General features: G+C 36.9%; 1 protein-coding gene across 9 annotated transcripts in view; it reads right to left on the reverse strand.

Moving 5' to 3' along the window:
* PLEKHA7 (pleckstrin homology domain containing A7) overlaps positions 1-19,461 on the reverse strand; it is a 157,313-nt gene that overhangs the window by 103,398 nt on the left and 34,454 nt on the right. The window contains exon 1 of one of the 9 annotated variants that reach the window (XM_088146006.1): positions 6,174-6,597. The exons of the other annotated variants lie outside the window; for them this stretch is intronic. Coding sequence (XP_088002132.1) covers positions 6,174-6,280 — 107 coding nt within the window. The 5' untranslated portion in view covers positions 6,281-6,597. Of the gene's footprint in view, positions 1-6,173; positions 6,598-19,461 lie in introns of those variants that run through there. 9 annotated transcript variants of the gene reach the window in all.

The raw sequence follows: 19,461 nt of genomic DNA on the forward strand, positions 1-19,461 counted from the left end.
TTGATGTCTATGAAAATTATCTATAAAAATGTTGAGCAATTCACAATCCAGAACATAATCCTAAAGACCTCTCTTTAGGTTGATGCCAACCCTTTAATGAAGATTTGCTGGGTACATGTGCATTGTTTCAAGAAAACAGAATTATGTATTAATATAATAGGAGAAATAGTTTATATATTAGAATAATTTTGACATTTGTGCAATTATTTTGTGATATATCTAATAAAAATCCAAAATGACAAGCTATCTATATGTTATGTCCTGCACAGTAGCTCAAGGTCTGAAAAATAACAATTTAATTACAAATATTCATTCAATTAACTGAATTTCACAATAATTCATGTCCCTCATCCTCTTTGACTTCCAAAACCTCAAAATAATATTTCAACATTTTCTTCCACTATTATTTCCCCATGTAGTGATTGTCTATTCTGAGGACATCATTACCTCAAGCAAAATAGGGCTAGTATTTATTTTCAGTATATTACTGCTTAGAAGTTATTTTTGGTAATGTGTAATTGTTAAATATGCTGCTTGTTCTATGTTGTCTAAATAAATGCTTACATTTTAACTATTTGCCAAATTGTTTTTCCCAAAATAAATCTTCTAAATTGTCAGGCAAAGATATTTTACACTGTCTAATTAAATTGCTCCTATTTCCAATAATGAATGTATTAGATTACATCACATTGCATTTTCATTATTTTTTAAAATCTACTATATGCATAGTATACCCATTATTAAGAAATGGAATTGTTTAGCAGTGGTAGAAATCATGCCCTGACCGCTCTAAATCTAACCTCCCCGTGGTCTATTTAATTAATGCACAATTTTCTCTGGTGACTTAATATTTAATTATTAATATGGTTGTTCATATTGCCATCCTTTCAGTATGAATCCTTTCCTCACCCCTCCAACCTGAGAAGTTTCCACCTACTAATTACTTAACTAAAATACTGCTGAAATTTCAGTCATGTATACTGCAGCTTGGTGAGTCTGTCCTATCAGGAATAGAGTAGAATTCCTCTCAGACTCACTTCTATTCTATGTTATACAGATATAGCAGAACTGGAATGAGCTGAATCAGAAATCGCAAAATCAAGTAGTCAGTAACTTGGGGACAAAAAACCCACAGCATATTGCTTAGCAAAATATACCAATGTTCAGCAAGGGCACTAAACTTTGGGATGATTCAGGAAAATTTCCTATCCCATGAACTCAAACTGACTCCCATCTCTTTTTGTGTTGATTAGAACAAAGCAAATGGTTCCACAACAAAACACTGTTTGGTATGTCTTATTTGGGGTTTCAGCCAGTTAGTATGAGAGTAATTATGTCCCCTTCTAGTATACTCCATTCTGTTTACCTCTCTGTTGGTTTTCTACTATGCCTCCAGCATGATACAGTCAATGAGCATACATAATCTTCAGTGATTAGGGAAAGGCTCCCTCTTATTTTATTTTTTTCAAGTATCCTGAAACCAGAAATATTTTCTTATACATGAGTCGGCAACCCTTGGCTCACATGAAGCCCTTCAACATCTCTTTTGTGGTTCCTCTAGCACCTCCAGTATGGATTGGACAATATTTCAGTTCTTTTCAGAGACACTAGAGTTGTGTGGCTTAAAAGTTTCATAAATTATCAATATTAATATTATTTTGAGGAGAACTGGGAGCTTAAGGGGCAAAATAAACATCTTCCACTCTGCATAGTCTTAAAGTATCTATTAACATCTTAAGATTACTGAAAATCCAAAAACAAAATTGGGCTTGTTGTTCTCATCAGGAAGGGGGTTAAGTAGCACAATAGGTGCCTTAAGCATCTACAAGGCTTAAGGCATCAATTTCACCCCTTAAAAAAAAATCCTAACCCGTTAGATCTAAAAATGTTAGACACATAGTTATTGATTTTGCTACTAAAGCGAGCATTAGAAGAAAACCCTGCTTATTACATCAAGCCACCTTGTTATCAGATTTATAATATGCAATAAATTATAATTACAGTATCATAATATTTGTTTATAGTGCAAAAATTTCCAAAACAAACATTTTTAAAAGACAAATATAAATGAACTACTAAAATAGCGCTTTGCAACATTAAAAATATTTTTTAATCCCCCCTCCCCAACTTTACCTAGCACTGAAGTTATGTGAAAGTAGCATCAGGCAAGTGTCTCTGGTAGATGGTATTATGCAACTGTCAATTGTCAAGATAGTTTGGCAGCATCCATTTTATTCCATTAACACATACACATTGAAATAATTTCTAGTACAGATCACAAAGACTTAGTTAAATATACATGAAAAAGGTAATCATTATGATATGCTGGGGCCCAACCATTAAGCTATTAAAGATTAAAACTGTGTATGAACTAGGCTTGGAAAGCGATTATCTCCATCCAGATATGGCCATATGCGGCATACAAAAGACACGCAGAGTTACCGAGCCAACTTGTAGCTTTAACGACATTACTGGATCAGCAAGATTCCAAACTTTAGCAGATTTTCTCATACTTTAGCAGAATATAGCACTTTCCAAAACAGCCTAAAGCTGACATCACTTACTATTTCTTTCGTCTTGTCTAGACTGAGCTTCAGATTATTACCTTGTTTCTCTAGTACATTATTATGCTCAAGCTCTGATGCAAGGCACACAAAATCTTGCCTGAATTTGATGAAAAAGACTAATACAGATATTAGTGACATGCAAGATCTGCAAACAACCCCTATAAGCTATAAAAACTGAGAAACAGTAGAAAACTGTTGATGAAGATTCTCAGTCATCCAGGTGGAATTATCTGGAGGTTGAGTCATGGCAACTGGACTTCTTTTCTTTTTGGTTTGATACGTTTCACTGCTTGTCCAAGCAGCTTCTTCAGTCTAGAAAGTTGGTTGGGGGGACTCCATAAATGTCTTCCAGGGTGGCTGCGTTTCTCACTACACATCTCCTGTTGTCCCTTCAACGAGCCCATCATGTTAGTGAGAAACACAGCCACCCTGGAAGATATTTATGGGGTCCCCCCAACCAACTTTCTAGACTGAAGAAGCTGCTTGGACAAGCAGTGAAATGTCTCTAACCAAAAAGAAAAGAAGTCCAGTTGCCATGACTCAACCTCCAGTAGAAAACTGCAAAGAAGTGTCCCCATTCTCAACCAGGCATCCAGATAGAAATGTAGCTGTTGCCAAATCCAGCAGCTCCTGATATATTATATAGTATCTTATATTAAATATAATATATAATATAATATATAATATAATATATTTAATATAGTTTAACAGCTTTATAGAGAAAAACTATCATGAACCATATTACAATTTTAAAATACAATAATTAAAACAAAAAGGAAAACAAAACAAAGTAACAGCACCAGATAAACTTTTAAATCACTGTGCATTAAAAGTAGTACAAAGACAATTCAAAATCTACCTTGGATTTCATGTAGTCACTGTTGGGCTCAATCTGAGACAATTTACTTTGCTTTCAAGGCTGCTTATCCCATTTTAAATCAGATATGAATATACCTTTGAAAAAATATATGTAGAGTCCTATTGCATACTGGTACCTCAATACTGATTTCTACCTCTTTTTCTTTCCAAATGAATACCTGTACTATTAATTAAAAGGAAAGTTGTTATTTAAAAGTCTTTTCTAAATCAGAATATTTTAAGAGGGGCCATACTGAGTCTTACAGTAAAAGAATCACAGGTTATCTCCCCAATCAAAGTCTAGAGGAACATAAGAGTAATCTCAAATGATGTTAATGTTACTGCAAGGCAGAATAGGACATATCTATATAGAAGGCTAGACTGAGAAGCAAAAAGGAAGTAGGAAATTGTAAACTCCTTCAACAACATTGCCAAGAAAACTGCACTGATAACATAACCAGGAGATAAACACAAACTGAGGTTGTCAAAGGCATCTTTCATTATTTAGTATCACATGCTTCCTTCTAAACACCTAATGTTTCTTTATTTTTAAATGTTTTAATAATTGTAAACCACTCAGAGTCGCTGCGAGTCAGGTAGCATAAAAATTTAATGAATTATCATCATCATCATCATCAAGGCCAGAAGAGCAAACTGTAGTATCTCTTTCTCTCTCTTTCTGGATATATTTGTCATCCTAAAGCAGAGTTGGGCAAAGTTTTGGTGGCCAGAAGCTGTACAACATTTTGGGGAGACAATGGCAGCACTGGGCTGAGCAATAATGCAAAGTGGATGGGGCTGTGTCATGGATGTTTTGGGTCCAAGATTATCATCATTTTCTTGGGGTTGGGAGGTGGAGTTTGGAATTAAAAAAAAATGTGTTAACATGAAAAAAAATATTTTAAGGCTTTCACTGCAATGTTCACTTTTTCTCACATCAGCATGATGCAAAACTGTACTATTGATTTTTGGCAATTGTAATTAAAGAGTCCTCTTCCCCCACCCCCGGTCCAAATGGAAGCAATACATAGCATTGAAGTCTCAAACTGCCCATCTTTTCCTTGAAATATTTAAATAAAAAGGAATGAGAAGTTAAAAATCAAATGTAAACATTTAACTAGCCACAGATTCATTGATTATTATAAGGAACCATTATCAGCTATGCTGCTAGACACTGCGTCCTTAATCAAAACTGGACAAGCCTCTTTCTGAAGTGATTTACAAGCCACATCCAAACTGGGCTGAGAAAGGTCTATCAGAGTTACTACCTACATCTAGATCAAACAATGAGTAAGACAGGTCAGTTTCCCAGTGCAGAACATCTTTTCATTCTCCAAGTGACTTTAGCACAGATGTAACTAACTGCTAAGTACGTCCCTCAACATCCCAAAGGAAATGCAGCAGTAAAGCCAGGTATTCCTGTTTCTGCCATCCAATGTGAAGTAGGAAGATTAATCTCAGACAGTGAGGCCACATTCCATACATCCTAGAAGGATATAGATTTCTGTAAGACCTTTCTGAGAATTCTTTAAAAATTATTATTTTTTATTTATAAATCTGTACACATCCATGACATGAGGATGCACCAATTATTTACTACTATCTTAGTTTTTGAGTCTTTTTCTAAACTGGTACAAACTCAGACTGAAGAGGAATGGAATGGCTGATTTTCTTCACACTGTACAACTGGGCAATGAACAACAAGGTACTCCATTCATGATACTTTTTAATGATTGCTTTATGAGACTTAATAAAAACTAACATAAGTGCAAACATTCTAAGTCCTATTGACAGATACACGATTGTGTTCTGGACACATTAATGATTAACTTGATTTTTTTTCTTCCTCAAACACATTTCAAACACATGAGTAATTGTACAGAAACTCTAGCTAAACTCTAGTTCTCACTTCTTATTTCAGTCTTGCACTAGAAAGAGACATAAGCATCAAATATATAGTAAACAAAGACTACATTCCTTTAGAAAGGTGTGCCAGAAACCCAAGATAGCTAGTGAAAGCTGAGAATATGACTTGCTTAGCTCCTTTTTGTTCTTTATTACACTTCAGACATCAATACAAGGAAAAGTCATTTCTTTAAGTCCTGAAACCTATAAGTCTTCTCACAACATGCCTATAAAAGGTATATCTGAAACGATTTTAAATATAATATTTATTTCTTGCTTTACACAAAGGGGTTCAACAATAATTCTTTATATCAACCTTCATTATTTTTCCACATAAAATATTTAAAGCCTATTTTGCTCTAACCTTTGAAAGTATAATCAAGTTAGTCATTGCAGAGCTGATTTACTGGGGACACGTAATTTGACTGAAGAGTTTTTTAGTGGAATAATGTAATAGATATATTTTTGCAATAAGGTGCAATGCAATAGCCTGACAAAACAACTATCACACATGCAATATATACCATTTAGAAAATGCTATGGTAAAAGGATCTCTTTTGAAGCAATTCTATTTGCAACAATAGAAAACAATGGGCTAGAACAGCTAGTCATGAATGATCAGCTGCCTGTTTAATATGTACCATTGTTTTTTTATTTAAAAAAAGCAACTAAAGATTAGCACAGAAATGCACATCAGAAATTTCCTGTTAAATGTTGCCTTTGTTCTTCATTCAGAGAGTTTTCAGGCAACTATTCATATGGCTCCTGGCAAAACAAGGCACCACAGCACAGTTTTACGAGGTTAAATTCATCAACAAAACAAAAACCTAAACATGTACATACCTGCAGGAAAACTGGAAGAATGGATGTTCTGGCTGAGAAACAGAGTTTGAAAATCCAGACTTACTTCCCATTTCATATATTGGAGTCACATTTCTTTCATATTCCATATATTAAAAGTGAAGTATTAACACACACATCCATCTGTACAGAAATCGCTCAGCAACCAGCCAAAGAAAACCCAAATGCATTCTGAGCCGGTCTTAGAATTCTGGCTGCATATCTGACTGCTTCTTCCTGAACAGCAAAATTTCCCACTATCAAATCCCTCCTAAACAGCACCCATCACAAAATTAGAGATGGCTAATTTCTCAAGCAGGAACAACAAGCATCTCATTTCCAAGTGGATAAAAAACCTTATGCGGTATTCTTTTTGCAAAGATGGGACACAGAATGCTGTCGTGAGAGAACAAGGGCGAGAAAAAGAGCGAGAAAGCCCTGGTATCTTAAACAGCAGTCTGGCTTGGCAGCCAGCCAACCACCAGCAGAACTTATTGCCAATGCTGCAAATCCCCCCTATCAGCTAATGAAGATCAAGACTGCAGGTGAAATATGCTTTTATCTCCAGGACAAGAATTCCCCTGGAAATAGAAAGACATATGACCTTGAATTTTTTTAAGGGAAATGATTTGTAAAAACAATAAATAAATTGCACCAGTGGTATACTATGTATGCTGTTGTTGTTGTCATCGATCTATTGTTTCTCATAACAATACAAGGATTCTTTCAACTAAACCAAGTATGTTTAAAACATCAGGCCTTCAGTCATATAAATCAATACATACATTTTTATGGATTTTATGTAAATTCGTGTTAACATTATTTATTTCATTTATTTATTTGGATTAAAATGAAGGTAAAATTAAGCGCAAAATTAAGCTTTGCCTACTTTGCAACGTCTCTATTTTGTACCTCTTCAAAGGAAAATAAAAATAAATTGAACTATCAAAAGAAAGTATGAGCAATAGCCACTTCTCCCTCTCCCCCAATCTCGTCTGCATTATCCACTGCCAGTAAAACTTTTGCATCACAGATATATTGGGTTACACAGTACATGATTACATGATATTAAAAGGGGCTGGATTTAATACGCTAAGTAGAAATACATTTTCAAAACATTCCTTACAAAATTAAACACAATACAAGTAGGAGGATTTATTGTAAGGTGGTTTGTGGTTTGAAAACAGCACACTTAATCAATTCAGATGACAATAGGTACTACACATATGTATAACAGCATATCTGCAACTCAGAAGAGCAATGGTGCAATGAAGACTATGATGTACAGCACTGAGTTTTCACACAGAAAGAGTTTGGTAGAAACTGGCATGCATGGCCTTCACATAGATATTCCCTGCACCCGATACATGCCACTGAACCTACAAGGTCATACTGTGGTATCATTTATTTGCACGCAGAGAAGGAGGAGACTGCATTGCCGAAAAATATCTGGCATATCTGTGAGTAATCTCTCTGGCAGGAATGACTTCACCTTCACATTCTTTTTCAGAAGTGTAGCATCTTTCCCATGCAGGTGAATAGAAACTTGCATAAGAAAAATGTCTATGGTGGAAATTTGCTTTTGTTGTATGTGTACTCTCTGTGTATATTCTGTCTGAAAATATTTGTGTCAGAGAAAAAGAGATAAATGTACATAGTTTCCACAGAGAAATAAATAAGGAGAAGCTATCTCAATATTTAACTACAACTATGTTGTGACTGATCATGCTCACAAAAGATCTATTTTGGAATATTTTGGTAATATTCAGTTTTCTTAAAATGTCAGAAGTGACTATGGGCCTAAGATTATTAGGGATCTGGCCTTAGTTTTCTTTCTGTCTTGAGATTTCACTACATACAATGTTCTGTCAGGGTCTTCATCTGGTCTTTTGCAATCAATAACTTCTCTGAGAAGGCCATATTATTTAGGCGTATCCAAGATAGAACAGGAAGTTGAAAAAAATCCCAGAAAATGAAATGGTAATTAATTTAATTAATAAAACTATCCAATTCATCAACCACTCTGGATGACATACAAAATTAACAACAAAGTTATAAAATATCAAACCAAAAAGAAAAGAAACATGGTGGAACAAACATCCACTAAAAGGCTGCAAAACCTCTCACAGAGGAAACCCACATTCCAGCCCAGCCCAAAGCTTGGGGAAAATCCAGGTCTTCAGAGCATGTTTGAAGGAAACCAGGACTAGAGCCATTCTGCCCTCTGGGGGAACGCTGTTCCAGATGGCAGGCACCACTATAGCAAAGATGCACTCCTGGATCCCATCAGATGACATTGCTTAACAGAAGGGACGCAGAGCATGCTGACTCTGTCTGATCTTACATTTCAGGCAGAAATAATGAGAGACGCATGATCCCTCAAATAAGTGGGTCCTATGCCATGTAGAGATTTGTAGGTGGCAAACTAGCACCCTGAAGAGCACCCAAAAGCCTACAGGTAACCAGTGCAGCTCACAGAGCAGAGGTGTTACATGGGTGTACTACAGCATGCCCAAAACCAATCACATCTTTACTTTCTGAACCAACTGAAGCGTTCAAGTGGCCTTCAAGGGTAGCCCCAAATACAGCATACTGCAGTAATCCACATGTGAGTTGACCAAGGCATGAGTAATGGAGAGAAGGGCCTCTGAATCCAGGAATGGGACAATTGATACACAATACAAATCTATGCAAAAGCCTTCCTGGCCCCAGCTGTTACCTGCTCTTTGAGCAGGAATCCAGGAAGACCCCCAAATTGCACATCAGTTCCATCTGAGGAAGTTCAACCCCATTCAAAACTAAAGATGGAAAATCTCTGGGCTCTGATGGTCCATATGCCCACAGCCACTTGATCAGCTTAATCCTTCAGAGAGCCCTAAAGTGAAGGGTGTTGCAGCTATAACTGGGAAGATTTCAAGATATTTATATTAAAATTAATTTGCAATTAGTCTGCCTCATAATATATAATGTACATTTGTACTCTATGTTTCCTCTTGGAAATGCATCCACCTACTGAAATAAATAAATTGATTTAACTCAACTCATTGCAATACGCTGATATTCTTTTGAAGGCATTATTTGCTTATCCAAAACTACCTAATAATTACTTTCAGATCAGGAAGGGCTATTGTGCTGATGGAAAGGAGGATATTCAGAAGGCATGACTAAAGGAGAAAGAACAAAGATACAAAACTACAGTTTTCTTTATGGATTCCCTTCTCTCCATTTACATTACTGAGAAACATCCTCTCTACAGGTAGTCAGCCAGTCTTGCATTTGCTGTAAACAAGGACAACATTCTTTCTGAACAATTATACAATTAAGAAAAGAATGACAATTTGTTATAAAGTTTATAAAAAATTCTTATTAAATGTGTTTCAAATAACTTTTACAAAAAAATAAAATTCTCTTTCATGAATTTGTTCAAATCATGAGTTTCTTCATGATCAAGATTCTGTTACTGTAACCCTCTAATAAAAGTAGTTTTAGTATACATGGCCTTGGTATTTAAGTCTGGTCTACCTCAAAGGGGTGACACCAATTTTGCAACTCTCAGTATGCCTCCCCCCTCCCTTGCCTTTATCCTAAAGAGAACTAGGGAGGGTCAAGTCTGAGCAGCTTTCTCAAATTCCATTCCTCCTTTGGGCAGAGATTTCTCTTATCTGACCGTTGCCTTGGCTGTGGCTCTTCCTCCTCTTCCTCAAGGTTATTCTCACAGCCCAGTACAGCAGCAGACCCAGCTGTGGTCTCGACAAAGTACCCCTTAGCCAGGCTTAGGACCAATAAATCAACCAGGCCACAATAGTGGCCATAATGTACATTACATCTTCTACCAGTGAAAGAAAGTGGCCACCTAATGCAGACTCAAATAAGATAATGAAAAGAGAGATTGATTACAGTCTGAATCCAATCAATTAGGAGGAAGCCTCTTCTAACTGTGGGATCTAAGACACTGCCCATGTTCTTTTGTAGCTGTATCTGTTATGGATAGAATGGTAAATTTTTCTGATTCACAAAAAGGTTCAAGGCTTCAAGGGTGAGTATCTCGACAGATGTGATGAATATCTCAATAAAGGCAACTGGAATGATGTGACCAGCAGCAGTTTTCCAAATATAGCTGCAAAGTTGTATAATGGTAAGAGCCATACACTTGGTCAATACCCATGAAGCTATTACCAAGCCAAAGGGAGAACTGCACGGAGTTGGTCCACTGTGAAATACAAGACAGGACACATCATAGCTTTTCCAGATGGAAATATTAAAGTCGGCAACTTTAAGGTCCAGGAAGCATATCAGTCCTCAAAATGAAGGAGGGGCAATGTTCACTTAGGTAATCATGCCAAAGTGTAAAGCATTTCTATTGTCTTTGCAACTATGAAATAGAAAAGTGATGGAACTGGACACCAGTGGTCCAATGCAGGAGGAGGGGGGCTGAATCCTATGGAATAAGCTTCCTGAATAATGGAAAGAATTTACTTTCAAGGATGTGGAAAAGGGAACAAAAGATGTCCAAAATTTGTGTAAGCCAGGGATAGGATGAATCAGAGTGACCAGATGAATACCAAAATGGAGAGATTCTTCAGAATGTTTAGCCTTATGGTCACTAGTGAACGTGCCTTCTCAAGGTGAGAGAGATAAAGGATTTCAGTGTACCTTTGACAATGGCATTTAGTCCTGAAACAGGAAATGAGTTAGATTTAAATAAAGTGGTCTTCCTATGCAGGCTGGACAAATTGGACAAATGTCTGAGTCACTTGGAGCCAGGTCCTTACAGAGGTATGGGCTGGAATACCCTGACTTGATCATCATGGGCTTCATGCCTGCTTTCAGAGGTGTAGAATTGGGACAATTGTTTTTGGTGACTTTGAGTGTGAAATTCTGGTAATATGAGTAGGAATCATAGATTTGGAAATAGAAAAACCATAAACGTTCCTTATGAAGCTGCCAGAGAAGCAGAAATGAGAACTAAGGATTTTTTCATTGTTACTTAGGCAGCTGTAGGAAAAATGTAAATCCATCAATATGACAAAGCCGTCCTTGGATCACAAATATTTGTTGATTTTCCATTTATGAGCTGGATCTTTAACAACATGATGGAAGGACTGATGAATATTATTTTGTATGGTCAAGGTTTAATGATTTGTATAAAAATTAAATTATATGTTTTGTTCTTTTCTTTTTTTAAAATCCTCTTCCTTTTATCTTTCTTTTTTGTATGTTTTAAACATTTTAAACAATGTAATGAACAGAGAATAATTGCCCATACCTCACTGATTGCTGGGTGTTTGAAGAATAAGCAGAAGGAAGGAACTGGAAGGATAAGTGTTGAGAGCCTGAAAGATACACAGAAAGGCTTCCATATGTCAATTGCTACCATGGAAATCACATAGCAGGCAGACTCAGGAACTGTAAGTCATACAAGTATAAAATCACTATAAGTAGTGATTCCAACCTATCTCACATACAGTGGCCTTACTATCTTATTTCTGCTATGTAAGATCAATAACATTTTATGCTAAGCTCACACAGAACTTAGAATATTCAGAAGATCATTCTTTTCAGATGCTTTTCATTACCTGTGATGAGAAATTTCTATAGAAACCTCTTGTTGACTGTAATCCCTACATACAGAGATTTCCTAAAGTCTGCTCTTGAACTCTCTTTTCAAGTGTTTGAAAGACCAAAGCTAGATAGTTCACTCAATCACAAGTAACTCTTATCCAAGTTTTTCTTTTTCATAGCCAAAAGTTTAAAATTTAACTTGGAAAACAGCAATAACAGAGAGATTGTCTTCTCCACATATATCCATTATCTGTTCCAACATTCAGCAAGAAAAAAAAGAATAAAGAGGTTAAGTAATATCTTTTCCTCCTTTTCCTCCATTGAAAGTCAGAGTTTGCTTTTGATTAAACAAGGGAAATGCCAATACATACATTTATTTATTTATTTTAACTTCACTTTTCTGCTCTGGCAAGCACTCAAATTTAAAAGCAAAAACAGAATATAAAAATTTGAAAATACAGCTTAAAATTAGCAATAATGTGATTGCTAGAAGAGCCTAACAATTAAAAGCATAGTGAAAAAAAAATGTAACTTTGCTTAAACCCTGAGAGTGTTGGGCCAAACCCAACTCCAGAGTGTTCCAGAGCAATCCAGGAAATGGCCTTCTCCTGAATGCCAGAAAAACAAACCTCTTATAGCACGGGCATTTTCAAGAAGGCCTCTTCTACCAGCTTGGTAAAGCAAGAGGTGTTTCTTTAGACATTTGGAAAGTTAATCTTAGATACAGGCAGCGGCAAGAGTCTGTAATAGAAAAGTGGAGTTTGTAACAGCACTGAGCGCTGTGGTACCTACCAACGTCCAAATTTTTAAAAAAATACATATAAAATATTAAACAATTTTAAAAATCTTGCAAGATCTCTGAATTCTATTAAGTTCTCTTGATATTTTGGTGTAATTTATGCATTCTAAAAAAAATATTTATTTAAAATACTGGGGGGCAACTATGACACCAATCAAAAAAATGCAATGATTCCTATCAATTATTGAACTCTAATGTTTAATATACAGTATTAACAGTTTGCAATTTTGGCTGAATTTCTCTGGTGAAATTTACTCTGCTTTCTCTTATTTGATGTACTACACTATACCCTAAGGAAAAAATAATAATAATTTACTGACCAAATTATAAGTAAAAATTAAGATGTATTATTTCAGTGACTTGACAAAAATCTCCAAATAAAATAATTTTTCTTCCTTAAAGCTAGAGCTGTTTAACCAAAGGAAGGAAATAGGTCTAAAATTTAGCTGAACTATTAAGAACCACCAGAGACTTCTCTAGCAACAGAAACAAGCAGGCCAAGGACGACAGTTTTAACATGACGAACATAAGACTCTGGACTTCCGGTGAGGCCAGGGTGAGCTACACATCCCTGCCACAGCGGGACTGCATTTACGGCGGAGATTGGCAGCCAGATGTGGGTCCTGGCTGGCAAACTCTCTCTGGAGAAAGCAGAGATCGTGAGATCGCCCATGCACACTTCAGACAGCCGCTTCTCATGAGTAGACCGCAGGAAACCAAGGTTTTTGCAGTCAGCTTAGGAGTCGAGCGGCTGGGAGTCAGGGATTCCATCTAAGCTTACAGATGCAATGCAGCCTTTATGGACAACAAGCTCAATCGAGCCTCATTTGTTAATTGCCTTTGGAATTATTTTCTACTGCTTCTGAAATATTAAGAACCTTCAGAACAGCAAGTTTTTATTGCATTTTATCACAACTGGGTGAGTTTCCTTCTCCTTAGCAAAAGAAATTTTAAATATGACTTTAAGACCTAGAAATGTATTACTTTTTAGAATAAACAGCAAGAGGGTGTTTAGAGTGTTGATTTTGGAAAATTAAAAACAGGCTGAGGGTCCAAATGGATTTGGAATAAAAAATTGAATTTAATTATAAAAATCCTTCCTGTGGGAAACTGTGGTTGTTTGGGTTCTTTGGAAAAAAACATGATAGGACAGGACTTTGAAGGTTGGACACTAGAGGAAACTAGAAGAAAATAAAGATTACAATTAAAGGAGAAGAATCCCTAAATTTGCCTTGTTAACAAAGAAAGGAGCAAAATACTTTACAGGTAGTCCTTGACTTATAACCACAATTGGGACCAGAATGTCTGTCACTAAGTGATGCAGTTGTAAAGTGAGACATCACATGACTGTATCACTTAGTGATAGCAATCTTATTACTCCCTGTTGCAGTCGTTAAGCAAATTCCACTGGTCATTAGCCAAGGACCCACCCCAATCCAAGCCATTCTGGGCTAGGTCCTTCCCAGCCCAAGCCTCAGTAAGATAAGAGACTGCCTCCAACTCCACCCACCCACCTATATCACCCCACATCTCTGCCTTTTTGGCCACCCCACACCCTGCCTTGTGGGTCGGCAAGCAACCCCAGAACTGTGCAGCTCTGGGACTGCTTGCCATGCCCTGGGAAGCTGCAGCCACCCCAGTCCAGTCCCAGCTGCAGTTGCCCTTGTCACCCTGCATTCCAAGACCCCTGCCACCCTGCGCTCCGCTGCCCCAGCTGACTTTCTCCATCTTCTTGCTCTCGCTGCTGATGAGGCATACCCAGCCTGGCTCTTTGCAAGGGAGCTGCTGGCCACATGAGACCATATTTTCCAGGTCTTGCAAGGAACCCACTATGTGCGACCTGGGGAAGAAAGCCCCACGAAGGGCCAGGCCGGGTATGCTCGGCCAGCAGCAGGAGCAAGAAGACAGCGAAGGTCAGCTGGGGCAGCAGAACGCAGAGTGGCAAGGAGCCAAAAGGGTACAGATGGAGAGGAGATAGGGAGGTGGGGGAAGCTGAAGCACTCCTGTGGCTGTAAGTGTGAGCGGGCTGCCAAGCACCCAAATTTTGATCACGTGACTGCAGGAGTGCTGCAACAGCTGTAACTTCATGGATTGGTCATAAGTCCCTTTGTTCAGCACCATCGTAACTCCGAACAGTTGCTGAATTAATGTCATAAGTCAAGGACTACCTGTAACAGTGGATGTTTTGAAGGATATTTTTGAACAGTGGACTCAAAAATTAATTTTAAGAATGTCTGCCAACATAGATGGATGGTGTGTTAATGATGTCACAGAAGAGGAACAAGCTATACTGGATAAGACTGAAATTGATTTGAATGTGGATCTAAATATGAAAAGTTACAAGTATGATATGAAAAATGATGATATATTGGACATATAAATGAAACCAATGTCTTAATACTTAAAGGGGACACACAAATATCAAACCAGAAGAGTGATTTGGATAACTTTTTTTTACTGGATGTACAAAAGAGATCTGTTAAAGTTTTGAAGGATTCTCTGAGAAGGGACAAAGAAAAAAATGAAAATAAATCAAATTCTAGGACATTATTTGAAGGGATTAAAAACCAAGATTGTTAAAAGTACAGAGAAGAAATATAGAGTTGGCTAATTTGATCAAGGTTAAAATAGATATATAGTTATATCTATAACAATGGACTTTTGCTGATAAATAATGAATGACAAGACTTCTGGATTTTGTTTATAGTTAAGAGATGATAGATGGGAAGGAGAGAGCATTTGTTATATTTTAAGAGATGGTGATAAGTTACTAAAATTGTTTTTACTTGTAATGAAGGGGAAGTTATTTCTTTATATACTTTTTTCTTTTTATTCTTTTTTCTTATCCACATTTTCTATTTATTGTTATATTTTTGTGGTTTGAATTAGTTTTCATTTTTTCTAATTGTAACCTCTAATAAAATTATTATTAAAAAAAGATGATGAACATAAAACTCTATAAATGTGTTTTGGGTCTGATCCAATTTTATGCTTCCTACGCTTTCTAATCTTATGTCTGATTTAGGAAGAGTAATGTTGTCCATAAGGTATATAATGCTGTTTAAAATCAAGTTCTAAGTTTTAAATCCTGTTTTATTTTATTTTAAACTTTCCTCGTCAGTTCTGGTAACGAAAAGGTAAAGTAATTGTTTCAGAAAGTAAAAATTATTGCCTTCTTTGCTGTCAGTACAATTTTAGAAAAGGAATTCATTTTCACAATTGGCAAATTTTGTACTATTTAATTTAGTTATATACTGTAATATATGAGGGGAGAAAGAGAGAGCTAGATAGATATGCGATTATATCAGCAACATATAATTTTATGTACCCAGAACAGCACATATAAACCTACTCTATTTCATCTCTGATTTCTAAAATAATCTTTTTTTTTTCTATTTCTATAAGGTATGAGAACTAGGATCAACTGACAAAATGCAACTGAAATTAAGGAGATTATCCAGCCCTGACGTAGTTCTTGGAAGCACATACAAAACATTTGTGCCTTTGCCTCAACCTCCAAGGAAAAGATGCAAGCATATACAAAATGCATAAAACAAGTGAGCAAACATTGCCTTATTCCTATGTAAGAAACTGTTCTATGAGTGAGTGAACAGGGAGAGCAAACAGGAGTTGGGCAATGGAGTTGGAGGACACAAAAGAGAGAGGAGAGCCAAAAAGAGATGAAGAGCGAAGGAGGGGAAAAGATTGCTGACTGTTTACTGCAGCTTTCTGATTGACAATTAACTGCTGCTGAGAGTTTCCTGAGTGAATGACCATGGTGTCTGATTGGAACACAGTTCTTGCTGACTTAAACAGTTCTAGGGGACACAGAACAAGTAAACAGGGACCACAAACTGGAGTCTGGCAAAGGAATTGACAGGGAAGTCGCTTTATTTTTTTAATTTGCCCTTTCCTTTTATTTCTTTCCCACCTTCTTCTTTCAGTCCAGGCTAGTCCTCATCCAACGAGACAGTTCTAGGAACTTATGGCCCAAGCAAGAAGAGTAGCTAGGGGAGTAGGCAGTGAAGGCTCCAATCAACATGGACAGCGAGGAAAGCATCATCATGACTTGAAAAATGTGTGCTATGTTTGTTTTCATGGATAAAGGGGATCCAAACTACGCTTACATTGAAAAGCATCAGGGAAGATGAGAGGTTCTTGGCCAGAACAGCTGAAGATCTCCAGGAGGGGCAGGGATCAGCAAAGAATGGGAAACGAAATGGCAGAAGCAAACACATGGAAGAAGATCAGAAGGCTCTCAATGCCAGTGGAACTCAGTAACGGAGTTACTGAGGAACTCAGGTACTACACTGTCCCTCTAGAAGATGATCACAAACCACCTGGACAAACTGTGCCATTGTAGAAAATGCTTGGGCTCCCAAGAATCTAAGAAATCCAAGAGGCACTCTGAAACAAAAAAGGTGTGTGGTGGTGGTGAGTGATTCCCTTAAGCTGAGGAAGTTGGGTGCAGACCCAATATGACATTATGAGAAGTGCTTCATCTTCCAAGTGTGCTTTTGCAGAATGTGATGAAAAGGTCATCATGTCTATTCAAACCCAAGCACAATTGTACTTTCCTCTTAATCCCCATGGGGATGAATAATACAATGAGAGGATACCTTGACTATGAGTCTTGAGCAGGAAGGTAAAGGAACCAAGGGCACAAGTAGTATTTCATCAAGCCTTCCAGCTGAGGGTAATAGTGCAGACAGAGAAAATAGGATTCTAGAAGTTAACAACTGGAAGTTCCTGATTGTATTTTATTCCCAGGTCTCCTACAAGTGATTTTATTGATTATGTTGTATGGTGGTACATTGTCATTTGTTTTTATCTCAACTTAGGGTGGTGGAATCATACATTGCTCAGAGTCAGTGCTGACTGAAGCAACCTATAAGCAACCTTGCTATGCAAATAGTGTTGCTGAGAAAGATTTGCCTTCTATGGCTAGAGCTATGTTACCTTCACAAAGGACTCCTGGAAAGAGACATGATATATATTACAAAAACCAGAAAAGAAGTGTTTGGCAAGCATCTTGCCAGTCTCATCAGGAGGATATCAGACTAGAACAAAAGAAATTTCCCAGAACCAAAAATACAGCCAAGGACTGGAACCAAGAAAATAAAACACAAAGAAGGCCAGGATGGGGACAGTTTTGCAAGACACTACCACAAACACACCAGTAGGCACTAATCAAAGTCTCAAACATTTCTACACCAGAGTTGAAATACAATGAGTATTGATTGGAAATAACCAGGGAGAATTAGAGGTCCCAATTCAGAAAGATTAACATGTGTAATAGGCATCCTGAAATGTAGTGGGATGATACTGAATACTTGGTGGGATTGGCATACCATAATGGAAGGGTACAATTTATTCAAAAGGAACAGACCCAAGAGAAAGAGTAGGGTATTGCGCTCTACATAAAGAAAAATATAGAGATTGAGGAATCAGAGCATGGAAATCCTATTGAAAGTATTTTGGTAAGAATAAAAGGAAAGAATGAAAAATGGGAGAAATCTAAAGAAGCCAGTGTAGATACATGAAGAGCTCTAAAATGTTGAAGAGAAAAGGGGACATGTATTGGATAGGGAAGGAGGAGAACTTAACCAAAGAAGAATTCAAGGTAGTCTCCGGAAGCTGTAGGCTTCTGTCAAAAATGAGATGAGGCTTATAAGAGATACCAAAAATAACAAACCAAGGTTCTTTAGGTATATTAGAAATAAAAAGAAAATCGAACTGTAGGTTCATTGGAAGGAGAAAGTAATGAATCAATAATGGGTGATAGTGGGAAGGCAGAACATCTTAACTCCTACTTTTATTCATTTATTTTATTTAAAACTATTTATTTATATAGGCACCCCTCTTATGTACCATAATCCTGGGTGGCTCACAGAACAATAAAAACCATAAATAACACAACAAAAATTCCTGGCACCCCAAAAGCAACACCTCCCCATACATCCACATTCAATTGTACTGGGCTCCAACCTCAACCTACCCCAACACTTGTGGAAACAGCTTCAAGACCTTCTGGAAGGCATCTATCTTCTTTCAGAAGTGAAATGTAACAACATGGATAGGTATGCCATAATTAACAGGATCCAGCATGAGGTTTTGCAAATTAATATGATCTCCTTTTTCAGTAGAGTTACCAGCTTAGTAGATTAGGGCCATACCAGAGAGAAAGTGTACTCCTTAGCAAAGCCTTTGACAATGTTCCTCATGATATTCTGTTTCATGGAATGGTAAAATATAGGTTAGATGATACTAGATACATTCATAATTGGCTGAAAGAGTGCTCATTAATGGTTTTGTATTAATTTGGAGAGAAGTTTCATAGAATTCCACAGGATAAGCCCCGTGCTGTTGAATGTTTTTATCAATGACAGGTGAGGGAGTTGAGGTGACACTTATAAAATTTGTAGATGATATAAAACTGATTACAAATTAAGCAAACACTATCCAGACAAGCAGTTATGGATGCTGGATAGCAGCAAATGGAATGGAGAACTTGAATTGCCAAACCCCTGAGTTAGTTTACGAATTTAGATTTAAGATCAAAAAAAGCTCAATACAGATATTAATTTTGGTCTTCACAAAACCACATGCATGCTTCCAATATTCAAACCATGTATTTGTAATGGAAAAGTTTTAACATTTTGTAAGTAATAATCCACAGGTGTCAACAAGTATTTACATTTTAAAACTGAGTTAAAAACCTCACTGAAATGTTGACAGGCCGATACAACTCTGAAAGTTTCCTGGACATAATGGGCTGATAACAAAAGAGCTTCCAAAATTAGTTTTCCTTATTAAGGCTTAGGAAACTGTTGGCTGACATTCAGCTACCATCGGTTCTGCAAACAGTCTAAAATATTCCTGATAAAATTTCTGAAGTACTTTTACTGCTTGGCTCCAACCTTCAAGAGC

This window comes from Python bivittatus, unplaced genomic scaffold (assembly GCF_059951505.1).
Source record: "Python bivittatus isolate LINGU-HERP-01145 unplaced genomic scaffold, Pbiv_v1 ctg000480_np1212, whole genome shotgun sequence".
Classification (NCBI taxonomy): Eukaryota; Metazoa; Chordata; class Lepidosauria; order Squamata; family Pythonidae; genus Python; species Python bivittatus.